This window comes from Pteronotus mesoamericanus, unplaced genomic scaffold, assembly GCF_021234165.1.
Source record: "Pteronotus mesoamericanus isolate MK-2021 breed Mesoamerican mustached bat unplaced genomic scaffold, CSHL_Meso_final scaffold_174, whole genome shotgun sequence".
NCBI lineage: Eukaryota > Metazoa > Chordata > Mammalia > Chiroptera > Mormoopidae > Pteronotus > Pteronotus mesoamericanus.
In genome coordinates, this window is record NW_026555309.1 from 14,577,820 (window position 1) to 14,605,449 (window position 27,630).

The 27,630-nt window shown below is 40.5% G+C and overlaps 1 protein-coding gene across 3 annotated transcripts; it reads left to right on the forward strand.

The window, feature by feature from the left end:
- Nucleotides 1-292: 292 nt before the first annotated feature.
- PDP1 (pyruvate dehydrogenase phosphatase catalytic subunit 1) lies at nt 293-9,536 on the forward strand. Of its 3 annotated transcripts, XM_054590263.1 has the most exons (3): nt 373-428; nt 1,274-1,308; nt 4,720-9,536. In XM_054590263.1, the coding sequence occupies exons 2-3, from the start codon at nt 1,278-1,280 to the stop codon at nt 6,375-6,377; spliced, it is 1,689 nt and encodes a 562-aa protein (XP_054446238.1). In that variant the 5' UTR covers nt 373-428; nt 1,274-1,277; the 3' UTR covers nt 6,378-9,536. The 3 variants fall into 3 exon arrangements, with proteins under 3 accessions (XP_054446239.1, XP_054446238.1, XP_054446237.1); XM_054590264.1 differs by lacking the exon at nt 1,274-1,308 and having other exon boundaries at nt 293-428; XM_054590262.1 differs by lacking the exon at nt 373-428 and having other exon boundaries at nt 570-1,308.
- Nucleotides 9,537-27,630: the final 18,094 nt, after the last annotated feature.

The window sequence follows — 27,630 nt, forward strand, 5'->3', positions numbered from 1 at the left end:
GTCGCCGATCCCCTGCCCCTCACCGCCCCACCTTCCACGGCACCGCGAGGCGCGGTCACGTGAGGCGGGCCCGTAGAACCAATGGGCAGCCAGCGCCGAATGGAAAAGATTGTCTGACCCCCATTGCGTCACAGAGCTGGCCCGACGCGCGCCGCTTTTTCGCCCTCCCGCCTCGCCCCGTTCTCCTCCTCCCCGCCCCCCCGCCGCTGCGCAGCCAATCGCGAGAAGGGAAGCGACCCGGCTGGAACGCGCGGGCGGGGCGGGGCAGGGTGGTGGCTGGCTGGGTGGGGGCGTGGGCGCAGAGTGGGCCTACTGGGGGAGAGGAGCCGTGCTCCAGCGAGTTGCATCCGCCGGTGTGGACGGAGTGTTGGGTGGTGCAGTAGCCGCGGTCGTCTCCTTGCGAAGAAGCGGCTTTTCTGCCGTGCCCGGTTCGTATTCACTGGTCCGGCCCCAGACCACCCCGTCTGAATCCTCCACCCGCCGAGTTGTGAAGGGGGCTGCCGGCGCGTGGGGCGCGGCGGCCGCGAGCGTGGGGTGGGAAGACAGGAGGCTGGGGCTAGGGAGGGACAGGCCCCGGAGCTCCCAGTGCACGCGGGTCAGGGGAGCAGCGAGCAGGCTGGCGTGGCGGCGCTAGGGGGGCGCCACGGACTCGGGATGGAGGCGGCCGCGCGCGCCCGCTGTCAGTACTAGGACGCTGTGGAGACCCGCGGAAGGGTGAGCTCCGGGAAGGTGAGGCGCTGGCGGTGCGTCGTCTGTGCCCGAGTTTCCCCTTACACACATCACGGGGTCCAGGGTAAATCCACGGAAGCCCGCCGTGGGCTGCCACTGGTCTGGACCGACGCCGTGGCCGCGTGTGGCTGGGCGAGTAGCGGGCGGAGGATACAACGAGCCGTGGGCGCCGCGCTCGAGCTGGATGGAGGGGCCGTCCCGGGGCGCGCCTCTGCTCGCGTTTGGCCGCCCCCGCCCCCCATCCCTGGGCTGTGGCTCCGCTTTTCCCGCGACGTGGGTTGGTTTATTTGGTTTCCTTCTTGTCCCCACCCCTTTCCCCATCCATCCTCTTCCGCCCCCTCCCAGCCCAGCCCCTTTCACCAGGCACCGAGGAGACCTCGCCCCTCCTCCCTCTCCTCCCTCCCTCCGCCCGGCTTCCTCCTCCTCCCCCGCCGCCGCCGTCTCTAATGAGCATCTCTGCCTTGCTTTCAATGGGCCGGTGCTGCTGTCGCTGCTGCTCACCGCGCGGGTTGTGGATGTTGTCGGCTCCGTGTTGTGATGACAGGAGAATGTGTGTGTGTCCCGGGCCCAGACGAATTGGTAGGTATTCATTTTACCTGCGTTGGATACCCAGGAAGGATGGTGACTGATTCTGTGTGTGGATGGTTTTAGGTGGGTTGGTGTGGAATTAAGGGGCGAGGTAGATAGAAGAGAGGACAAAGGCTTCCTGGACCGGATAGCTTTGATGCCTTGGTGACTTCAATTTCCTGGTAGGGACAAAGAGAACTAGTCAAACAAGTGCTGGCTTGAGGCTTTATGTCGTCCGAAGGAAACCGGTTTTTTCATTCTTGGAGCGATAACGGGAGCTGTGAAACGGCTAGGCAGTTCCAGAAAATGCTGAAAAATCGCAGTCTTCATGCAAGATGTTTAATGCAATCGGGTTACATAAACTGAGGTTCTGACACATTTAATAACTAGTATAGCATTTTTTTCCCATTTAAACCAAAAGCTTTGTAAAACTAAAGAGCTCCAGAGTCGGTGCGGTGACAGCATTTTCTAATTAATTTGTTCGGTGAGTTTATTGAAGTGGAATCATTTCCTGGCACAGGCTCTGCCGAGCACATCAGTAAGAATGGGTCTCTTTCCAGTTTCTGGTTGGAGCACATCTTTTCTTATTAGTCATTGGCAAAATCAGCCCCAGACGAAGATGCTGTATATAATGTGGCTCAGTCTGGATGATGGGATAGGAACTTTTCAGTGAAAACATGATCAGAAATAATTTGAAAATTTGACACTGCTCCAGTTTACCGGCAACTGTACCTTGTTGTTATTCTTGGCTTATCAAGAACTTTCTGTTTTATTTAGCTAATTCAACAAAAGTTGTTTTCATGGGGGTTTTTTGTTGTTGTTGTTGAGTCATCTAATATGTAGAAATACTCAGAGTTTGCTTACTTACGGTTTCTGAAAACATTTGAAGTATTTTGACTTCTAAGGGTATCTGATCTGATGGAGAGACTATATCTCGTGTACTGGTGATGACAGGACTCTCATTAATCACAGAGCAGGGTTTTAATGAATTTCAACTTCTCTAAGAATGTGTCTTTTTTTTTTAAGAATGTATCTTTTAAAGGCATGTTTGGAGTTGGAAGATTAGGATGCAATCTTAGTCCATATGCTAAACTAAATAAGTGAAAGATACCATTGATAAAATTCATCCTCTGCTTTTTTGTTTTCAATCTTGAGAATCTTTGCTTTGGAGGAAGAATGTAGTATGTTATTTGAGCATATCAGCGCTTGCTGTTTGAATGTACCATATTAGTCCAAGCATTTGCTGCATGACTCAGTTCTTTTGCAATAATATTTCATTCATTTTGCAATCAACTAAAAAAAAGCATAAAATTTTTCAAAACAAAGCAATGTAAGGAAAGTGCAGGTTTGCTGGACTTGTTATTCCTTGATTAGACATCATACAGGGTGGGACAAAAGTAGGTTTACAGTGAGTATGGGAAACACAGTTTATTCTTGTATTACTACTAATTATTATTTCCCATATGAACAACTGTTCACCTATTTTTGCCCCACTCTGAATAATGAAATCTTGTTCTATATCTATCAGACACTTTTTTCCAAACACAGACAAGACACACAGTATTTTGATTGAATCTACATTCCATCAGACACACTCATTTTTTTTCCTGTAAGATTCTTAAGTTTTAAAGTAAGCACAAATACAAACTTATGTAAAGTTATGGAGAAGCTTTCTTTTCATTAAGATTGGCATCTGTTTATATTTTTAATAATAGAAAATCTTTATACAGAGCATGGTATAAGTTAATGTGCTTTCTGTGTGCAAACCTGACAGGAGATATGGTTTGTCTGGAAACCAGTGTCATGTGGCCCAACATTTGAGCACATCTCCTGGCTCAGTCATGTATACTTAACCTTTGGATGACTTTCAGGTATTCAGTCTGAAGTGCTATTATTTAAGTGGTTAGTGTTGCTAGATTACTCTTATGGAATTTCTATTTTTTATTACTGGATTTCAGAATGCTTATTTAATTATTGATCTTATTTCCAAAATTCTGATCATTACCTTTTATTGCTTAATCTTGTCTTTCACTTTGTAAACAAATCCCCACTTAAAGAGTACAGTTAAAATGATACTTCCTACCACTTGCCAGAGGGGTTCTGTATAACTGGCTTATGCGGTAGTTATTACAGAAGCAAATAACGATCAGTTATTATTCAGTGTTTGTTTTTCTCTGCTCCCCCACAATGCACTTACCACTTTTTCTCTAATTACTCTTCAAAAGAGGGGATGCTAAAATAATGTAATATATAGCTAACACTCTGTGATACTCATAATTTTTTTACTTCTTAATGAGTTTAACCTTTGGAAGGAGTAGCTGATACAAAGATTCACTTGGTTTTATTTTCCTTCTTTTTGTTTACTGTATTTCCTTAATTAAAGCATTTGTAAAGCCGCTTTGTTTATAGGCCAAATGAATACCTTGAGGCAATACCTTAAGAATTCCGGGGAAATATTATTAAGGAAGAAAGAAGATATTTTTCTTGCATAAATTATCTTAAACATTTTTATCATGAAGGACACTGTAAAATTAAACAATGAATAAATGGAACCTGCATTTGATTTTAAAGCCTCACTTCAACAAACACTTACAAAGGCTTGAAGTCCTAGAAGAAGCCTTAGATAGAGTCTGTTCTGATGTGTTCAATTACAACTTAGGAAAGCGAGACCCTACGAGGTGAACTAGCTTTTACAGGATTAATTTGGCAAGTTGGTGGAAGACCTATGTCCCTAAGCTCACCAAATTGGTGCAGTGGTCTAGGAAACATTGTTTGCAAGACCATTCACTGGGGTATGGAAAGGTAATAATGACATTTCTTTTTATTAATAATGTAAAATTTTTTGTGTATGTTATAATGAACATTGTATTAATACAGTAGTATGCGTGTATAACTTAAAAGTAGTGTATGAATATACTTAAGTTGGGGATGCATCCTAACACTTTCTTGGTCATAGCCATGCTGACAACTGACCACAGGTCTAGAAATAGGGTGTTCATAAATGGGGAAAGTCCTTGAGCAATATGAGAGATACAAAATCTTTTTTAAGGATATAAAGGGAGAAGAGTGATTGGCCAGGTAGATTGCCACTGCATAATATTATGTAACATTCATCTCCTCAGGTCTCCCCAGCTAAATCTATTATACACTGTGCACAGTTTGTGCTACACAAAGAAGTATGAAAAGAGAAAAAAGTAAAGCTGGACTACCTTTCAATCCTGGCTCCATAAAGGATTGGGAAGCGCTCAACAGAATATACCCTACAGAAATAGTACATGATATGGGTATAAAATATAGTGCCTCCTAGCACAGGGCTTAGTAAATAGAGTCACCTGCTAAATATTTGCTATAAAAGCAAAGGTAGGTTAAGTTATCTGAAGTATAACTTTTTCTTTGTGTGTACCTGTGTAATTTGCATTGTAGGAATCCCAGTCCGAAGTTCCAGCCTGCCACTATTCTCTGATGCCATGCCAGCACCAACTCAGCTGTTTTTCCCTGTGATTCGTAACTGTGAACTGAGTAGAATCTATGGCACTGCGTGTTACTGCCACCACAAACATCTCTGTTGCTCACCCCCTTTCATTTCTCAGAGTCGCCTGAGGTATACACCCCATCCAGCATATGCTACCTTTTCTAGGCCAAAGGAGAACTGGTGGCAATACACCCAAGGAAGGAGGTATGTTTCTACACCACAAAAATTTTACCTCACGCCTCCACAAGTCAACAGCATCCTGAAAGCTAATGAATACAGTTTCAAAGTGCCAGAATTTGATGGCAAAAATGTCAGTTCTGTCCTGGGATTTGACAGCAATCAGCTACCTGCAAACGCACCCATTGAGGACCGGAGAAGTGCAGCAACCTGCTTGCAGACTAGAGGAATGCTTTTGGGGGTTTTTGATGGCCATGCAGGCTGTGCTTGTTCCCAAGCAGTCAGCGAAAGACTCTTTTATTATATTGCTGTCTCTTTGTTACCCCATGAGACTTTGCTAGAGATTGAAAATGCAGTGGAGAGTGGTCGAGCACTGCTACCCATTCTCCAATGGCACAAGCACCCCAATGATTACTTCAGTAAGGAAGCATCCAAACTGTACTTCAACAGCTTGAGGACTTACTGGCAAGAGCTGATAGACCTCAACACTGGGGAGTCAGCTGATATTGATGTTAAGGAGGCTTTAATCAATGCTTTCAAGAGGCTCGATAATGACATCTCTTTGGAGGCTCAGGTTGGTGATCCCAATTCTTTCCTCAACTACCTGGTCCTTCGAGTAGCATTTTCTGGGGCCACCGCTTGTGTGGCCCATGTGGATGGTGTCGACCTTCATGTGGCCAATACTGGCGATAGCAGAGCCATGCTGGGTGTGCAGGAAGAGGATGGCTCCTGGTCAGCAGTCACTCTTTCTAATGACCACAATGCTCAGAATGAAAGGGAAGTGGAAAGGCTGAAATTGGAACATCCAAAGAATGAGGCCAAGAGTGTGGTGAAACAAGATCGGCTGCTGGGCTTGCTGATGCCTTTTAGGGCTTTTGGAGATGTAAAGTTCAAATGGAGCATTGACCTTCAAAAGAGAGTGATAGAATCTGGCCCGGACCAGCTGAATGACAATGAATATACCAAGTTCATCCCTCCTAATTATTATACACCCCCTTATCTCACTGCTGAGCCAGAGGTAACCTACCACCGATTAAGGCCACAGGATAAGTTTCTAGTTTTGGCAACTGATGGGCTGTGGGAGACAATGCATAGGCAGGATGTGGTTAGGATTGTGGGTGAGTACCTAACGGGCATGCATCACCAACAGCCAATAGCTGTTGGTGGCTACAAGGTGACTCTGGGACAGATGCACAGCCTGTTAACAGAAAGGAGAGCCAAGATGTCCTCAGTATTCGAGGATCAGAATGCAGCAACGCATCTTATTCGCCATGCTGTGGGCAACAATGAGTTTGGGACTGTTGATCACGAGCGCCTCTCCAAAATGCTGAGTCTTCCTGAAGAGCTTGCTCGGATGTACAGAGATGACATTACAATTATTGTAGTTCAGTTCAATTCTCATGTTGTAGGGGCATATCAAAACCAGGAATAGTGAATGAATCTTATCCTGGAGATTCCCAAGCGAAATAGATTTAAAGGATAGATAGATATTTTTTAATTTATTTTTTTTTATTATTATTTTTATCCTCAGCCGAGGACATTTTTTTCATTGCTTTTAGAGATAGAGGAAGGGAACGGAGGGGGGGCGGGGGGAGAGAAACATCAGTTGGTTGCCTTCATATGAGCCCTGACCAGGGATCGATGACCAGGGATCAAACCTGCAAACCTGGGTATGTGCCCTGACCAGGAATCAAACCTGCAACCTTTTGGTCAACGGGAGAACACTCCAGCCGAGTCACATGGGCCAGGGCAGGATAGATAGATTTTTAAAAGATACTAAAATAATAAACATTTACAGTGGCCATTCTAAACATTTACCCATTTGATCTTCTAGCTAGTTGTGAATCCAATTGACTTGGTAGTAGGGCGGTAGGATAATGAGAGTGTCACCGTCTGGCTCGGACCTCACAGTGCCTGCACTTGAGGCAAGTCTGTTCCTTATTGCAAATGTCATGTGACATTGGGTTGTATCAGTCTGAGAAAATCAGGAGGACTTGGCAAGTGAGATTTCGAATAGGTCAAAGGCAAGAATCTTGCTGGGTGTGTTTTCTTGGTAAAAGAAACATTACTGTTTACACTTACAGGCTCATTTTGTCACTAGGATTCCAGTGTACATGAGAGTATTTATTGCATGATTTGCTACATATACAATCTATGCATTATTCATATAAATCTGTTTCATCCTGAGGTTTTCAAATGCAGTACTTTTAAGCCATAAATGACTAAGAACCAAGCAATCTGAATTTGTGTTTGTTATTATTTGGAATGCTTTTGAAATGGGGTAAACAAACTATTTCCTTTACCCAATTACCTAATATCATTGAGACATTCTATGTTGCCACACACTTGAAGACAATAAAGATTTTTAGTTTTATCTACTCTTATATTGATGTTAAATAAAAAAAAAAGAATGTTTTTTAGTTTGTATTAATGAAAAGCTTTATTTAGTTTGAAATAAAAAGATCTAGAATAAAAAGAGATGGATATGTTCAACTCTTGTCCTCTGTAGACACCAGCACGTCATTCTTAGTAATTCTTGAAGGTTTGGCATGCTGTAATATGTGGGTGGTAGACTGCTGCTTGTATATCATACTTCTAATTTCATAGTGATAATTTCATCACTTGGAATTTTAAGGATAACAAATTAAGTTTATCAATTTGGGGAGTAAGGCTTACTTTCAGGCATTGAGACAAGGGAGAAAGTTTTTGTTTTTCCCCACTTAGACATAGGTCAATTAAAATATTTGGTTTAAAAATTACTAAATGCTTTAAACATAATGTAGCTTATAAATAGGGATGTTGAGCTATACACATGAGAAATCTTAAAAGGTAACTATTTTGCATGCCTGGTGCTTAATAGAACACTTAGTAGTATCAAGTGTTATTTGCAGCAGTCTCCATAATTATATGCAGTCTCTTCTAATGCCATATCAAAGTAAATGAAAGTAAACATATTCAAATTGGCTTTTTGGGATTTACTTGATTTGCATCAAATGGTGTTTTGTTCTTGTGTTCAATGGTGATCTCTGTACAGCTCTGCATATATTTTCATCATTTATTCTAGCAACACTTAAAAGAATGACTATAACTATGATGTTCATATAGATTTTAATACAAAACAATTATCTTTCCCTTGTGTAATTAGTTGAGGGGTGTTTAGGAGTCCTTTCAGATTTCTGTAGAATGTGTACTGGATAGTCAAGGACTCCCCATGGACTGGACACTAAAGCACCATAGAAGTGACTGCAAAATGTTTCCAGCTGAAAAATAGACTCGGGCAGACTGCAGCTCAGAATATCAAATGTTTCTTTTCTGAGGTCTTTCCCCCTCATTTTTTGTTTGTAGTTTGTTTTTCTTGTTGTTGTTTTTCCCTTCCATCAGCTTGGAGCTTTTCTTCCAGGCAGCATTTTCAAGGGAGGGAAGGCTGTACTATATATTTATTTCTAAATGTTTTGACAGAGACTTTTTAAAATGAAATATATATAGACTGCAGTAGCAGTTGAAACCCATTTTTAGGCTACTATTTGAATTTCTCTTGAGTGCCACCCTGAAGAGTTCCATCATATTATTATATACTTAAAAAGTCTCATCTCTGCATAGTGCAATAAATATAAATTTAGTTGCCAGTGGTCATGATCAACACAGTAATTCTTATTATTACACAAGAAACTTGGTCTGCAGTCCAAACGCTGGTCTACTCCAGAATGAAAAAACAGTGTGGAGTGTAAATTGTTGAAATGAAAATAATTGGATGTTAGAAATCTGAATGTACTATCATCTGAAAGCACTTGTGATTTTATTGTAATTTGTTGTCATTGTGATATTATATATGTAGAATTAAAGAAGACATGTAACCTTTCATTGTTTAGCCTTTCTTAAACATTTTCTTATTATTTAAACTTTCTAACAATATGTATTGATTTCTGTATTTATATTTAATCAATGGCTCATGATATTTATACTATGCCCTTAACTAGTTAAATGGAATGGTGGTGTGGTACACAGTACTTGATAGAAAAACTGTCTTTTATAAAATGTATCTGTGTGAAGACATAAGAAAAGTTTATAATAATAGAGAATGGTCAGAGAAATGCCCACAGAGAATTAAAGTTTCATATCTGCTTTCTGAATGCCCTGTGTTGGTTCTTTAAAATTTATTGGGGTAACATTGGTTAATACCATTATATAATTTTCGTGTGCAAGATTTCAACATGACATCTGTACTATTGCATGCTTGCCACTCAGAGTCTTAATTTTTCTTCTCTTACCACATATTTGACTCCCTTTAGCCACTTTGCCCTCTCCTCACCCCCACCATCCTCTGGTAACCATTCTGTTGTCTATATGTGTTGGTTTTTAATAATAGTAAGATGCATTAGATTCTCTCTATGGTGGTACATTATACTTAATTTTAAAATCCAGTAGACAGAACTTTATTAAAACCTGAGGTATAATTTCCATTCAGTAGCATGCACATATTTTGAGAATGTCATTTGCGATTTGGTGACCACGATCACAATAAAGATAAAACTTCCATTATTCCAGAAAATTCTCTCACACCCCTTTCTAGTTAATTCCTCTCCATATTATCTATTGTTCTGATTTGTATTGCCATAGATTAGTGTTGCTCGTTCTATAAATTCATATCAATGAAATTGTAAATATGTGCTCTTGTGACTGCAATTTTTTAAGATTCACTTATATTGGTATTCATAGTCTCCATTTTCAAGTAGCATTTCATAGTATGAGTATATCATAATTTATCCATTGTTGATAAGCATTGTTTCTTTCCACTCCCCTTTTAAAGGTAACTTTTAGATCAGGAATTCTCAGAAATACTCCTTGGTTGAAGTGTAGTTTTAACTTTGCAAATACAATTACAGCTGAGTGTTACCTTCTGTACTTTAAAGGGAGGAATTTTTTTTTTTTAATGCCCTTTCAACAGGCGATGAAATTTTTTCATGGTGAAAAGTTTGGAAGGATTAGAGTGTGGTTCTTTGCTATAGACCTCTCTGTACCTCTCCCACCGAGAATTTTATTGAGTTAATTAAATGTATTAAATGATTGAGCTAATGTCTTCCTATAACAAAAAGGGCAAACTACACCTTGTTTTTTGATAGTCTTGTTTTATCACTATCAGCCATTGCTCTATATTTAGGGATGAGGAAGAAAGCGGCTTGATGCTGACTATTGAAGGGACTGATATGGCATGACTGATGAGTTTTTCTACTTTTATTAAACAAGATTCACACTATGGAGAACGAGCTTCCCTGTTCTCTAGTCAAATATGCCTAAATGTGGGTTATTTTTAGCTTTGTCCTTAGGTATAGCAAGAGTGTCTAGGTAACTGTGTATCCTTTGCCTGTAGGTTAACATACCTTAATTCTGACCTTTTTCATAAATAATGAAACAGTTGCTGTTTCAGATCTTCAAAAGCTGAGTCCTGGACAAGCTGGGCAAATGACATCTTGATGGCGTGTGAACTGACTTGTTACATACAGTATGAAGGTCATTTCCTTTGTTCCTTTCAGAATTTACTCTGAAAGTCAAGCTTAATCCCATTACTGTATTTTGCCATGTATAATGCGCACATTTTTGCCCAAAACTTTTGAGGGGGAAATAAAGATGCATGTTACACATGGGTAGTACTAATTCAAATTGTATAATGCAAATTCTACATGGGAATTAGCACTAAAATGTGGGTGCATATTATACACAGTGCATTATATGCAGCAAAATACAGGAAACCCTGTCTGCCTGACATGACAAAATTTATACCTTGGATCAAACCCTAACAATATACAGCATTGTTTGCTAAATAGCTCTCAAATTATAAGCCTTCAAAGTGAGTATATTAAGAATGGTGAAATTCATGCATTTCATGTGCCATCAATGATTATCCAGTGCATATATTTTAAAGATTCGTGCTCAGTCATTTAGGTTCATAAAATATGCCAATATCTGGTTTTAAATAGTTGTAATAATTTTTGAAGTTTATCTTGTTTATCCATCAAAATTTTCAGTATTTAAAGGGCAGGCCCCTTTACTTTTGTTTCTTGTATCAAACAATATTAAATAAAATATGTTAAGTATTTCACATTAGAGACATAAATAACTTAAAAAATTAAGTGAATTTTAAGAAATCCTCTCTTTTGTTCATCGGATATTAACATCTCAATCCAGATGCAAAGAAATAATTTATTCCTGTAGCTGTAGTTTTATTATATAGTTAAGATTTTATGAACTAATTTTTTGTTGTTGCAAAGATCTAATATTTAAAAGGAAAGCACTAAAGTACCAGTATACAAATTGGCCCCTTCACAGGTTTAGCCCCTCCCCAGGGGAAATGGCTTCCTCCATGTTCCTTGACTCAATTATCAAGTGAGTCAGTTCAACACAAGCAAATTCAAGTCTCACAGTAAAGCTTAGCTAAGTGATCCCCCATCCAATTCTTGACACCCCGCTACAGTACCCTGAAGCTCCTACTGCACAGAATGGAGAAAGTTCTTTGAAGACCCATCAAGAACTGAAGGAGTTATTTGGAAGTATCTGGCACCTAGCTCCAAAAGGACAGTATTTCATCTTGGTTCACTTTACTACCCCAATAGAGGGTAGTAAAGACCCATTTAAGACCCTGCCCTACAGTCTCACTTGTGTGCCTTTCTAAGCCATACCTGTCTATCACTGACTTTCTGCCTGCAGCATAGACTCTAGCAGACTGCACAATCAAATTTTACTACAGTGCAAGGAGGTCAGCGATCACATTCAACCTTGTAGAAACCTCAGACCTTGGGTGCTGAGCAACAAACAAGTAGCCAAGAAGAGTCAAAGAACCAAAGATTTTATCTGATTAATCGGTTTGTCTCCCTGAAGGACAGGAACAGTTTGGTTGGCAGTATTGACTGAAGTCAGCCTTCTAGCATGAAAGCTGTGAAGAATGGGAAATGTGAAACCTGAGGGCGCGGGTGGGGGGAAGAAAAGCTAGAGAAGGGAGAGGAATGGTCTTGGCAATGTCAGTAATCATTAAAGGCAGTAATGCGGGCAGGGAGCATCAGATACTCCTAAGGCCTTGGACCAGTGACAGGAATGAAAGCAAAGCAGAGGACAGACAGCAGCAAGCTGAATAGTGGTGAGGTAAAAAATTTGAAACATTTTTAACTTCTCATGAAATTGTGTACTTTATGTTAAGGCAGCGGCAAGACAGTTTCCATTAGTAAGGACATTTTGTCTCAGCTCTAGATAAGAGGGAAAAGGGAAGTCTTTGAGACTGCACATATGGAATAGGATCTGTGGTGCCTAGATGGACAGTTTCCTTAAAAGAACTTTGCTTAGAAATTATTTTTTCTGACTTCAAACCTAGAGACAGGTTAAACAGTCTGGCTTGACAAAAACAGATTGCATCACTAAAGCCCTGGTATTAGAAGAAACAACAGTGAGCCTGAACACAGGGCGCGTGTTTGTAAAGCAAGGCCTTGCACCCATGAAATCAGTTTCCTGTAGCTCTTGCTTAGAGGGGCCAGGATGACATCCAGGTATAACCAAGCCTTGCAGCCATTGTAATACTAAGAGTAACCACAACTTTTTCTTGAGCACTTAACTATGTGCTAGGTCCTGTGGAAAGGGCACCATATACATTTTCTTAATTCTCATGCGGGCTATGTTCTGGCCCCTCAGCCCCTTCTTGAAGCTGTCTCTACGCTGCTCTGTTAGGAAGCTGAACCCCGCAGGTTGTACCTCGCAGGTTCACTTGCCTTCCTACTGCCATTTCTGTTCAACCAATGTGTAACACCAGCAGGCGGTGGGAGGGGAGCAATACCAGGAAATTTCTTCCTTATTCCCTCCGTGCCTCTGGCTCCATCTCCAGCCTTAGCTGAGTCCTTCCACACTATAATGCCTTGGTTGGGGGGGACCCTCTTCCCCATTCTAGTTCTCAGTCGCTCAGGTAATACTGTTCCTCCCTTTGTCCTTCCAGCCTTCAGGATGGTAATGGCTTCCTACTGTTGCTTCTCTCTGGGTACCCCAACAACCCTTGTTTGTTCCCTCATCCTTGCTCCCACCTCTGTAGGTAATCCATGTATTTGAACAATCTGGCCAAAATTAGTTTCCTGCCAGGACCTTACCAATGCAATGCTCAAAACAAACTTGAGTGTTACCTCCCCTATTTTACCGAGTACATAGAGGTGGGATCACTTTTGCCCTGTCACACACGAAGCAAACCCATATCTCTGGCAAAGCCTGCCTGTTTAATCGCCGCATCACACTGCCTGGCCTCTCCGTGTAACCAGATGACCCCTTTGGAATCTAGATGACCTGAGGACTATCAAGTGGCCAATGAAAAAGTGACCCGTTGAGAAGCAGAAGCAAAGATCCTCAGAAGAAGTAGCAAAGATTAGCAGTTAGTCTAGCACGAGGGAAATAGAGCCGCCCGCAGATGGAGGGAGTGCGCCAGGTGAGGACATAAATGGAATTGTAGTTTTATAGATTAGAGCCTGAGGTATCTAGTTTAGCAGTGCATTGCAATGTCCAAATATGTAGTTTCTCAGTTCCCCAGTTCATTTGTTGAAATACTTATTGAAAATTTACTAAAACCTGGGCACTGAGGATAGGTGTTGGGGGTAAAAAGTACAGGCTGCCTTCAAGTTCACCATTTGTTTGGGAAGACATGTGAAAACATACCCTTAAGGGGTTAAGAATGGTTCAGAAATTGAAACAAGTATAAGTTCCAACAGTATGGAAAATAGAGCGATTAACTCCTCCCTTGTGTGACACAGGGACAAGGCAAGCCCTGGAAAGTCAAGGAAATTTCATTAGAAGAAGCAATGCATGAGCAGAGATTTGAAAGGTGAGAAGTTTGCTAGGCAGAAAAGGACCCAGGAATGATATTCCTGGAAAAGGAGAGCATATGTCAAGGCACAGAAACATGAAACCATATTGTGTGTTTGAAGACCTGAGTATCGTTTACATGACTAGAACATACACTGTGAGGCAGAAAGATAGGAACAGCAGAAAAGAGCCTGAAGTAAATACAAAGTGACTGCAGCACCCCTGTATCCAGCATACCTTTGAAGACAATTATTTGAGAAGGCACAGACCAGCTAAGACAATCATGGTATGCAAGAGTTGGGGGCAGGGATGCAAGGAAGAAGTACAAAGCAAGGTCAGACAGAACCGTGTCAGGCTGAGATCTGGCTTCTAGCCATTCATAGGTGAGAGATTTGACAAATTCTAAATAAGGAGGATTGGTGGTTGAGCAAGAGAACATCTCTGTGATTTATATATTGCCATTAGCCATTCATGTGTCTACAGTCACATATAGTAACCTGGTATGTAAACCTACTATGTTTAGTTGAGACACGGTCATATTTTTATTTCAATTTCTTGGTTACCACATAGCACACAATTGCTGAGCTCTACTCAGGTATGGGGCAATCTGACAACTGAACTTGGGTAAACTAACCAGTCACCCTTCAAATTCTTGGACAATATCTCAATCAGATTGTCAGCCACCAGTTGGTTCAGTCAAATCTAGCAAGTGTTTATTGGGCTTCTTCATTATTTTATGGGTTTGGGATATGTGGTAACCAGCCTCCAAGATGGCTCCCAAGTACCCTTACCTTCTTGTATTTAAACCTATGTAATTTGCTCCCAGAATTGCTTTGTGTGACCATTTGAATACAACAGATATGATGGGCTGTCCCTCTTGAGATTAAATTATAAAATACACTGCAGCTTCTTTCTTGGTCACTGTCCCTGTCTTTCTCTTGGATGACTCACTCAAGGAGGAGCCATGTTCTGAGCAGCCTTATATTGTAAGGAGGCCCTGAGGAGAGAGTGAACTTGTGAGTGAACTTGGAACCAGATCTTGCAGCTCCAGTCAAATCTAAGGCTGCAACCCTGGCCAAGAGCACAAACTGCAACCTCATGAGAGACCCCGAGCTGTTCCAAAATTTCAACCCTCAAAAGCTGTGTGAGGAATAACTGTTTTAGACACTAACATTTGAAGTACCTTTTTATACTCTTAAGAATCTTACCTTTGATCATACAGACATTGATTATCAGACTATTTCCTGAACAAGTGATGTCTTCAATTTGAATATTATCTGCTAAACAAGATGTGCAATGACCAAAGAAGTCATATGTTTAAAAACCACCCGAATTAAAAAAAGAAAAAGGAGATATTTCTAAATGCAGTCTTATGAAAGAATTTCTGACATGTGAGTGAAAAAATCAAGTCATATAATATGATTTCTTTATGTTTGATTATTCTAAACATAATTTTAAAATAAATTTAAAACTTTACATCATATAAACAATAAATACTCATTGTAGAAAATTAGAAAATACATATCTGGAGACATAATGAATAGGTGAATCAAGTCCACCATTATGCTATTCAATGATAACTTATTAACAATTTAGTGTATATCAGGAGACACAGTGTAGTACAATGGAACCAGCGATGGCTAAAATACAGGTTGGTACAGGCATGTTTCTTTAGTTGACTACTTCCTAGAAATTATTTTACTTCTTGGTGCCTCGGATTTTGCGTGGATTTAAAATGGATAAAACAATGGTACTTCCTTCATATGCTTTTTATAAGGATTGTATAGGGCAATGTATATAAAGTGCTTCTGGGAGCCATTTTTATTATCCTTCCAGATATTTTGATATATATAAAAAATAACATCAGATTGTACTGTGCGTATTTACTTGTAACAGGTTTGTCCATTTAATAATCTGTGACAAATACCTTTTTAGATATCCCATGTTCATGGATTGGAAGACTTAATGTTGTTAAAATGTCCATTCCACCCAAAGCAATCTACAGATAAATGCAATCTTTATCAAAATTCCAACGGTGTTTGTCACAGAAATTTTTTAAAAATCCTAAAATTCATATGGAATCACAGAAGATCCCAAATTGAGCAAGAATAAAGCTGGAGGCATCAGACATACACACACACACACACACATACACACGCACAAACACACATATCACAGCTATAGTGATCAAAGGAATATGATATTGACATAGATACACACATATAGACCAGTCGAACAGAATGGAAATCTCAAGAAATAAGTTCATCCATTTATGATTTTCAACAGGGTGCAAAGAACACACAATTTGAAAAGGATAGTCTCTTCAATAAATGCTGCTGAGAAAATTGGATATTTGCATGCAGAAAAATAAAGTTGGACTATTATTGCACATCATATAAAAAAATCAACTAAAATTTAAAACTTGAACATAAGACCTGGAACTGTAAAACTAAAAAAGAAAAGGAAAAACTATTCTTGACTTTATTCTGAGCAATAATTTTTTTTGGATAAGATCCTAAAAGCACAGAAAACAAAAGCAAAAATAGAAGCTTTAAACTAAAAAGGTTCTGTGCAGCAAAGGAAACAATCAACAGAGTAAAGGGACAATCTACAGAGTGGGAGAAGATATCTGTAGATCATACATCTGCATAGCATTAAAAACAAACAAAAAGTAATGTAGTTTAAAACATAGGCAAAGGACCTGAAAAGACATTCTTTGAAAGAAGACATATAAATTGCCAACAGTTATATGAAAAGGTGCTTAACCTCCTAGTTATCAGAGAAATGCACATCAAAACCAAATGAGATACGATTTCATACCTGTTAGAATAGCTATTTTCAAAAAGACAAGAAAGGTAACAAGTGTTGGTGAGGATGTAGAGAAAGAGGAACTCATGTGCACTGTTGGTGGGATGTAGACTGGTTCAGCCATTGTAGAAACAGTATGGAAGCTTCTAAAAAAATGAAAAATAGAACTAACATATGATCCAGCAATCCAACTTCTGGGTAGATATCTAAAGGAAATAAAATCTGAATCTTGTTGGGAAATTCCCTGTCTGGTTTCAGGAACTGTAGCCCCGCCGACAGGCAGGAGGGCCCCAAAGCTGGAAAGAATCAGGGAGGCCTTGGAGAAACAGGCCCCTGAGGAGACATAAACTGTCCCCCCAGCAGGGGCGTAGCTCCTGCCTCTCTGCTTGGCCCTATGATGGTCACTTGTTGACGACGGGTAAGACCCCTCAATGGAAGGGCAACCTAAGCCAGACATTGACTGGTATGGGAAGCAGACAAGAAATTGGGGGACACAGAAAGGGCAAAAAGGCCTGCACCCCTCTTCTCGGCTTAGACATGCCAGAGTCTTCATTCTATCTTTTCAGATAGCAGTCTCTTGTCTCTTGGTGGCTCCCTCCCCCAGCCTGGCTCAGGCTCAAAACAATACAGGAGACAGTCCTAAACCAAATCTGGTGGTTCCCGGGAAATCATGCCTAAAAGTAAATTCTTTAAAGTATGCTTTGTTTTCCCCTCAGAAGCTCTAGCCCACTCATGCTGAGAAGGAAATTTACGTTATTCACAGACCCTAAACCCTTTGGCACTCTTATGTTTGTGCTCTCACGTTTACTAGTCTCCTCTCAGACCCATGAAAATCGTGAAAATCAGTGTGTTCCTGCCATTTCTTCAAAACATCACCTATTCTCTGTAAACATTAACATACTGATGTAATGAGATAACCTGTGCCTTCCTGTTATCTGGCCCCACTGATAACCCTTTCAATAAAAGCCTTTGAATAAAGGGACTCTGGGCCTTCCCCACTAGGAGGATAAGCCAGGTCCCTGCTCCCCGCAAACAGATGTGTTTGTGATGACTTGTGTTTATTCCCCTCGTTCGTGACACCCCTGGGATGGGCTCTGCAGGATTGAGTCCCCAGTCACATCTCAGGTGGCCCCAGACAGTAACCCTCAGATCCCGGAGGGCCGCACTCTGTCCCCCGCGGCAGTTGTTGCCCAGAACAGGGATGAGTGACGACCTACAACGCTCCCCGCCACACGCCACATGCCACAGAATCTCAAAGAGATGTCTGTACTCCCGCATTGCAGCATTATTCACAATAGCAAAGACACAGAAACAACTTTAGTGTCTGCCAACAGATGAAAAGATAAAATGTGATATGTAAATAGATGAAATATTAATCTTAAAAAATGACATTATGCCATTTGTGACAACATGGATGAAACTGGAGGACATTATGATAAGTGAAATAAGCCAGATGCAGAAAGGCAAATACTGCATGATTTCACATGTGGAATCTACGAAAGTCAAATTCATAAAAACAGAGCAGAGAATAGTGGTTGCTTAGGATTAGGGGGGTGAAGAAAATAGGGAAATGTTGGCCAAAGGGTACAAAATTTCAGTTATGCAGGATAAATAAATTATGGGGATCTAATATACAGGGTGGTTAGCTAAAGTAGGTTTGCAGTTGTAAAACAATTTATTATTGTATTATTGAATTATGTCTTTTTGCACATGAACAACTGTAAACCTACTTTTGCTCACCTCTGTACAGCATGGTGACTATAGTTAATAATACTGTATTGTGTACCTGAAACTTGCTAAGAAAGCACATCTTAAGTGTTCTCACTACCAAATAAATCAACTATGTGAGATGATAAATATATTAGCTTGATTGTGCTGATCATTTCACAATGTATATGAAGTCATAACTTTGTATACCTCAAATATATATTATTTTCTTTGTGAAAAATACGTTAAAATTAGTAGGTGGCAAATATTTAAAATTAAAAAAATAAAAATAATCACATAGTAATTTATTGTTTGGACATACCATAATATATTTAACCAACATCTTAGTTTTTTCTATTTTTATTATATTACAAATAACTAATATGTTAGCTATCTGGTTTCTTTTTTACTGGATTAATTTCCATAGTTAAAAAATAATAACTTGATAAAGAAAATTGGTATATAAATACAATGGAATATTACTTAGCCATAAAAAAGATGAAATGTCATTTGGAACAACATGGATGGATTTTGAGGTTATGTTAAGTGAAATAAGTCATATTACAAAGGACAAAAACTGTATAATTTCACTCCTATGTGGAATATAAAAAAGAAACAAATGAGCAGACAAAAAAAGTCATACAGACAACAGATTGGTAGTTATCAGAGAAGTCTGGGGAGGGCAAAACAGGTTGGGGATCAAATGTATGACAGATGGAAATTAGACTTTTAGTGGTGAGTACACTATAGTGTATACAGCTATTGAATTGTAATGTTGTGCACCTGAAACTTATATCATGTTATTAACCAATGTTACCTTAATAAAAAATTAAAAAATAATAATGGTAAGTGGCTAAATTTAGGCTGTGTTTCATTCTCTTTACTCCACCTTTGACTTAGTAGCTGAGAGAATTTCTGCTCCTTAGTGGAGGTTTGTAGAATGTGACTAAGTGATTCTACTGCTTTTCAGTCCATAAGTAGAGAGGTGAATATTTGACAGACAAAAACTACCTGCTTAATACCCAGTTCCTAATTTTTCTAAGTTCACCTCCCACTCTTTGCTTCCTTCCCTGCTGAGACTCCCATTCCACCCAATTTTTGCCTTATTTCTCTGGCCCTCTTTTCTGGTTTCTGCTCAGAAGTACAACCTTGTTGTACCATTACATATTTCACAAAGGCGTTAGACTGTCTTAAATCATAGCCTACAGCTTTGCTGGTATTGGTTCAGCCAAGAAAGGGTCTGACTCTAGAGTAATCTGTACCACAAAATCCCCTCTAGGTAAGTAGCCGTGACCACCTAATTGTTCATGACTCCAAGTTCGCATTTCTTTCCTCTAGCTCCTGACCTGACTTGAACTATACTATTCTCAGCTCCTCAGGTCTATGCTATAGGGGCCTAAGTCCAGGTGAGTGCAACCAAGAGACTGGGGGCTCCCTTTGTTCACCCAGCCCCTTGCTACCCTAGACATGGCAGGTGAGGAATACTGGACCCAAATTGCCCTTGTCCCAACTTGCTGAGAGGACAAGATTCCACTCTGGTTGGCCTGTGATGGCAGAGAAAGTACTTGAAATAGTCAAGAAGAATAACTTCAATTTCCTCAATCTAACCTTCTCACAAAAGGGCAATAAGCAGCTTTATTATCTTGGTTGGAGCATATTTACAGAGCCACAACCCACACAGTACAGTTTCAGAGTGGATTTGTATTTGAAGATGCACTGCTTAATCAGGCATTTCAGCTTTACTGCTCTCTATAAAAATTTAGAAGAATCTAAGTCATAATTTAAAAGACTCTAAATCATGGTTAATCCTTAAACCCTCTGCCCTCCATTCCTTTCTTGCACCCAGTAAATCCTCATGGCTTCACACTCTCCTCCCCAGCTCACCCCCATCTTCCCTTTTGCCCCCTCCTCTAGTGAGTAAGAGCCATCACTACACACCCTCTTTCTTCTTCCCCTTCCCCAGCTATGCACTTGGCAGCAGAGGCAAATGAGGTTAACAGGATAACACCCAAATGATTTTGTCCAGCTGCACTTTGGTCACATTGAGCTTCTGAGGTTTTGGTTTTTGTTTTGGGGGTGGTTATTGCAAAGTAGTTTTATTTACTTGCAGCAAGGAGAGAAGGGATTCATATCCAAAGCTATGCCTTTCCAAAAGAGACTTAGCTATTGCTTATATACCCTATTTGGTCAATTACATGTTGATTTTTTCTTTGCAGTTGACTACTTCTATCCCTTGGGTTCTTGTCAGCTCATCCTTTTTACTGCTGCATGTGCACAATATTGTGCTACATTTTAACATTTAGCAAGAATAGCATTTAGTAAGAACCACCCAGTCCTTGAGACCCTTGTTCTACATGACAGCTTGTTTTTCACACCCAGGAGACGGTATTCCACTCCTCATCTGTAGGTGAATGTGATCATCACTGCTCTCCACTTCCTCTACGACATCCATTTGTATCACTTCCCCTTTTATAGAAGAAGCCTGGCCCTAACCTTCCACTTCAGCTCCCCAACCTGGGCCACAGGCAGAGAACACAGACTGTGGCAGCCCAGCCCACTTGGGCAACAAGGAGGCAGTTGCTTCCTCACTTTGTCTCAGCCATTCCAACACTTGTGCCTATTGAGAGGTGACTCTGGAAGTTGGGCTTGCCCCTTGTATGCTGGTGGTCTCTGTATCTGGCACATAGTAGGTGCTTTGTAAAGATGATCAGGCTTCATATTTGCAGCTCAGAGGCAAAATTGCCCAGCTCTTCTTTGTTGCATCAGCAGTTCTCTTACAATGGCATGGAAGGTAATGTAGAGGGAGGCTGGCTACCATCACAAAAATTTGGCTCGAAGTTCATATTTAGTGACTTTGTAAAACAGCTCAAGCTAAGTTCACTGAGTCTGGCATCTAAATCTAGTTTATTCTCCATTTATGTTACTGTGGACAGTCCAAACATGGGCAACTGGCTGGCAGGGTGAGCTGGACCACAAAATCCCCTGGAGGTAAGTAGCCATGACCACCTAATTCTTCATGACTCCAAGTTTTCATTTCTGGCCACTTTGGAGGGGCAAGCTGCAAGGAAGCTGCACCAGGAGCACATGCATGCTGGGATCCAGGTATGTACCAGGACTCCAGACATCTCCCCCGGATGTGCAAACGCTGTATCCAGCTTTGGGACGTGGGCTGAGGGGTGCTGCATCTCCAGGCTTCCGGACCCTGATGCCATAGAGAATCAGGGAGCCCTGGGATTCTCTCCCATTGGCCGAGATGGTACAGGGTGAGATTATTACACTGAGCGAGCCAAAACCTAGCAAGACAACTGGGTAGAAAAAAAAGGCCCTCCCCTCCCTTTCCCTATAGGAACCCCACACTGGAGCAGGAAGGAAAGATGGTCTTTGAGACAGAATTCTACCATTCTCCCAGGCTGCGGCACCTGAATAAACCTCTTATCTTTTGCACCAGCACCTCTCAGGAGTTGGCTTTCCTTGTGGCAGCCAAATGTATGTTTCAGTTACATTCAGGGTTGCCTTAGCTCCTGTCCTGAAAAGGAAGTCTCCCTGTCTTGGATCACTTAAATTTTTTAGTTACCACAGAAGCTTGCTTTCTGCAGAATGAAATTATTTCCTTCCTGTCATAGCAAACTGAGTTTAACCACCCTTAGTGACCAAGAAATTGAGATCCATGTTAATGAGAAGAGGCAGCCAAGGCTTGGAGTATGCTGCCAGATTCTGCCTCCTGCCTTCTTCTTCTTCCTGTTCCTCATCCCTTTCTTCTTTTTAACCATTGCCTAAAATCTAGAAGGGTGCTTTCTACTGTCTCTCTGCAAAAAGATGATGCATTGTCTCGTTGGCATTTGTAACCACCAGACACACAAACACAGCCAACTGCTCCATGATATCAGAAAGTCCCAGGATAGACTAATAGTGGAGAGCAGTTCGGCACAGCATGCAATATTAAAATATGGTACGCTCAAAAAATAAATAGAGACACTAAAGGAAGATGGTTTTAGGTTTAAACTGTGGTACAAAATCTATGTTATGTAAGATTCTAATTTTCTCTTAGGACGCCATTCCCTGGTTCTTTTTGACTTTAAGGAAGTATTGTTTAAGAAAGGAAGGTATGCCTTCAGAAGAGAGAAGAGAGAGCAGTGACAGACGTGCAAGCTCTAGAGGTCTTCACAGGTGGAATACAGGTGAATTCTCTGGCTACTTAAGGGCCTCTTCCATTTTTTTTTTCATTTATACAATGACTTTTGCAGAATTCAGACAGCTACAAAACAATTGCTTGCTTATATTCGGCCAAACATTCAACACTTTGTAGGTGCCTACTGTGCACCAGGAACAGAATTTAATTCTAAAATTAGTTTAAAACAAGTAACAAAAACTTCAGCTGTTAGCAAAATGTAGGAAAATCACACAAATTGCTAGGTGTTATCTTATTTACGGATCAAACTGTGTTTACTCTGAGTGGATAACTGCTTGACTTTTTTTCTCCCTACCCCCCAGGTCCCATGGTGGGAAGGAGAGAGAAAGGGGAAGAGGATGCCTATTTGTAGTCAACCCTTGTATTAGGTTTAAGAATATCCCTTTGTTTATCCTATTGCAAGTTTTTGATCACTTTCCAAATTTTCCAGAGCAGCTATTCCAAAGTGCCATAACTTCCCCAAGCATCCTGAAAGTCTCCCTCTCCCATTCCCACACCTCCCCACCCCACCCCCAAGATGGCTTGTCTTATACTGAGACCACTGAGTTGATTAGGTGAGAACTTGCTTAACTTCCTACTTCTTAACCAACAAATTTAGCTGTTTCTACATCCCCCTCCCGCTCTCTGGTTCTAAGGTTCATCCTCAAAGTAACCTTGTTGATCAGATCCCCTTTCAGCTTCTCTGGAGTGGAATTGTATCTTGAAGTGGAGATTAGATTCTTAAATCAGCATATAGTAAAAAATCACATATAGTTGAAATTACTCGAGTAGATTTCTCAAATTACCTGTAAATGTTAGTCAAATATGACTTTAAGAGTACAACCCTGTAAAGAAATATGTAGCTGTGAGTGAATCAGAATAGACAATAATATAGGTGTAAGAAATACATATTTCATAAGGTATATACTATACAAGGTACACAGTAATATATAGTATAAAATTCCAGAGGGATTATTTTGAGAGAATAAATTAAGTAAGCTTTTTGGAACACTTGAGCAAATTTATGAATATTCTGATTTCCCATTTGGTGTCATCATCCTGGTTTTTATGTGTAACTTTATTAATTCTTCTCCAGTCCTTAGTTCTTCAGTTTCTTCTTCAAGATTGTAGTAGAGCCATCACTACCCACTAGCGTGAAAAATGCATTTCACTATTTGAATATGTGGTCTGTAAACCCCTAATTTATGCATACTTTCTTTGGTAGGTTTTCACTAAGAGGCTTCCCTGACTGTAGGCAGCCTTACTGAGTGCAATGGCCAACAGGGTTTCTGGCACCATTCAAATAATTCTTTCTCTGTCTGCCTCCTGCTCCGTTAGATTAGGCATGGCCGCTTTATATAAGTAAAATCCAAAATAGTAGTGGCTTAGGTAAAAAAGGAGTTTATTTCTTTCTCTCTTATAAAAGTCCAGAAGTAGGTGGTGCAGGGCTGTTTTGGTGGCTTCAGACGTCTGGGACCCAGGCTCCTCCCCCTTTCTGCCCTGCCATTCTAGTTCATGGCTTCCCTCCCTCATAACTGCTAGAGCTCCAGCCACTGCATCCTCACTCCAGACAGCAGACAGAAAGGAGGTGTTCAGGAAAATTATCCAAAACTTGAAAATAAAGCAAGAGGATGACTTTGCATCCTGCCAATGTCACAGTGTCACTAGAGCATTGTCATGTTCCCCAAGGGTTATTTCACTTGGAAAATGACATACTCTTTAGTTACTGCTAATTAAGGTTCAGACATAAAATTAGATATTAAAGGAAAAAAAAAACTGGTTAGACACAAATTAATTATTTCAAGAAAGGTGGTTTTATTACCTTGAAGAACATTTGCCTCTTTTATATCTAACCTATCATTCTTATTTCAGGATTTCTTTTTTTCCTACTGAACCAGCTTTGTCATCTTGCTGGCTTCCCTCATTAATGAATCCATTACACTTTGGCATGTGTTTGGATAATGTATGGGAATTATGTGTTTAACAATGATATGTTTTGACAAAGGGAAGATAAAGTGGCTCCCTCCTAGCAAAGTCAGTAATCTTCCTAAAAGGCCCACTTAAAACTTCTACTTATATCTCATTGGCCAGAACTTAGTTATAAGGCCACACCTAGCTGCAAGGGAGGCTGGAGAATGTAGTCTTTTAGCTAAGTGCATTGGTACCCTGATAAAACTCAAGGTTCTCTTACTAAAATAGGGAGGCAGAGATTAGATAGAGAGCAACGGATAGTCTTTGCCACAAGAACATAAAAACATTGATTATGTCCTCTTTACTCTGTATTTTTGCCTCTCTTTCTATCTTGGCTTCTTTCCAGCAGCCTAGAAGGCAAATTCAAAGAGCTCTAATAGCTGTAACCCCTTGGTCCTTCTTCTTCTTCTTCCTTCTTCCTTCTTCCTTCTTCCTTCTTCCTTCTTTCTTCTTCTTCTTCATTATTGACACTATTACAGATTTCTCTCACTTCCCTCCCTTTGCCCACCTCCACCCAACCCCCACCCCCACCCTAGCCTTCACCACATTGTTGTTTGGTTGATGGGCTATGTATATATATGTTTTTTGGCTAATCTCTTCACCTTCCTTTATTCAGTCCCCTAGCCCCTTCTTCTGAGATCTGTCACTCTGTTCCATGTATTCATGCCTCTGGATCTATTATTTTCATCAGTTTATTTTGTTCATTAGATTCCACATGTAAGTGAGATCATATGGTATTTGTCTTTTTCTGGCTTCTTTTGCTTAGCATAATAATCTCCAGGTCCTGTCCTTATTCTCTCTCTTGCTATCATGACAATATTCTCTATTTCCCCAATCAAGGTTCTACAAAGAACAGTCTCACTTTGTTCTACTTTCTCACCGCCTTCATTAGACTTTTGTTCCTCTCCCCCCACTAAATCTGCTTTCACAGGCTACTGTCGATCTTCTAAACATCAAACTCAAATCAACTGCCTCTTGCACAAAGCAAATAGTTAATGATTACTGAGATATTCCATTTGTTTGTTGCTTTATTAGTTATTCTTTCTTAGGACAGTATTATTTTCTACTCTTAATTGCAAAAATAACCTTTTAGTTTTATTATGAGCTATATAGATTCTTTTGACCTGTTCATGAAAACCTAATTTTTAGTTATCACTTTGGTTCTGTGCAAAATGCATTCTAAGTTTCAAAACTTCAACCTAATAGCACACTTTGGAAATGATCTTTTTGTGGGCTTAGGTCTGCTTACTCAGTTCTCCCTTCTATTGAATAGAAAAAAGGAACTGGAGATTTGTTGCTAATAGAAGTGAATTTCATGTAGATTGTTTCTGCAGTACAACAGATGCAGTGACAAGATGTTTACCTAACTTGTGAAGGAAAATTACCTATTTTAAAACTAACAAGAGAAAAACACCAATATGACCCTGATAATGCCTTTTCCTGTTTTTGAGTCTCCCTCTTGATCCCATATCAAGACATTAATCTAGCTACTTTTTAGTTCAGTTGTCTTAAACCAGAGAACCTAGTGTCCCAAATGTACACCCTTGCCCTCCATAAGCCTCTCCTGCTTTGCCTGCTTTATTTTTCAGATAGGGCTCCTCATCCGGGATTTGGGGCTGGGAGGGAGAAGTCCAAGTGTTTGGGGATTGCCAGCAGTATGTACTCTTACTGCTCCAGTGTGGCAGATTTCATTCCATTTCAAAGGCTGCCTCTTTTTTTTTTTTTTTTTTTTCCTCTTATGCTTTGAGACACCAACACACTAACAAGGAACAATTTCTGAGTGAGTACACATAGGACATTTGGTGCGGGCGGAGGGGTGGGGATGCCTGTGGGGCTACACAAAACTTTTCTTTCATCCGTTCCTCCCAGGTTTTGGGGGACATTCATGGAGGTAAGAATGAAAGCTTGGGACTTGAGTAAGTAACCGCCATCTGTCACCTGCTGTATCTGAAGAACTCCAGCAGGGAGAAGGAACATCCCCAGGGAAAAAGTGGGCCGGTTTTTAATCAGCTGGAGTTTGTCTGACCCTGCCAAACTCTAGGTTGCAAATTTGGCACCTATAAGCTAACTCTGGCCCTCAGACATGCTACGTTTGGTTTTAATGATTTAATGCAATATTTAAAAGGAAGACTTCATATAAAAATCCATACTTCTGGCTTCTTGATATTGTATTCCTCTGTTGCAGCAGTTGGTTGGGACTCAGTAGTTGCTCTCACTTTTAAATGGATCTTCCCTCTGCATTTTGTCACAACATGTACTTCTCCCTACTGCACACCCAGCTGCTTCCCTCATTTACAACACATGCTGTGCCCCGCAGGCATGTGAGTTTAGGATCCCAACTGCAAACAGCCAGAGATAGGGAAGGAGGCGGAGGTATAAGGGAAGACTTCACACAAGAAGAGAGCTTAAGCTGGTCCTTGAAAATTGAGGGTGTTGGCATAGTAGGGAAGTAAGGGCACTCGAGCTAGAACAGACTGGCAGAGAAAAGACAAAGTAATGAAGGTTATTCAGAAGGATCGTATAGAACCTGAAGACATGCTAGTATAATCTTTCTGCGTCACCTGGAATTTCAACAGATTTCAATTCCAGTTCAGCTTCTACCACATACTCTGTAGATTATATTTCTCTGAGCTGCTGTATTTTTTTCCATTACCATTTAATCCCCTTATGCCCCTCTCCCCGCAGCAATCACCACACTGTTGTCCATGTCCATGAGTCCTTTCTCCTTTTTTGTTGTACCTGCATTTTTACTTTATATAAATGGAATAATATTAGCAGGTATGATTTTTGCCCAGCTCCTACTCAACATTATATTTATGAGATTCTGTTGCAAGTAGATGTATAATAGATCATTTTTATTGCCTTATAATATACCATTGTACAAATATGCCATTGTTTATCTATTCTTGGTTAATGGACATATAGGGTATTTTCTGGTTTGGGCTTTTAGGAATAGTATGGTTTATCTAGGAGTGGAATTAGAGGGTCATAGGCTATACATGTGTTCAGCTTTAGTAGATGCTGCTAAATCATCTTCCAAAGTGGTTAGAACCAATTTAATACATACAACAATACTCTATGAGAGTTCTGGTTGCTCCATATCCTATTTAATACTTGGTATTTTCATTTTCACTCTTGCCATTAGATGGCTATATCGTGGTATCTCATGATGGTTTTAAAGTACATTTCCTTGATGACTAAGGACAGC

Excerpts from the sequence above, each read along its gene's own strand:
- PDP1 (XM_054590262.1), top strand. The coding sequence starts at position 1,176 with ATGAGCATCTCTGCCTTGCTTTCAATGGGCCGGTGCTGCTGTCGCTGC. Across the intron at positions 1,309-4,719 it reads TCCCGGGCCCAGACGAATTG|GAATCCCAGTCCGAAGTTCC; the intron begins GTAGGTATTCAT and ends TTTGCATTGTAG.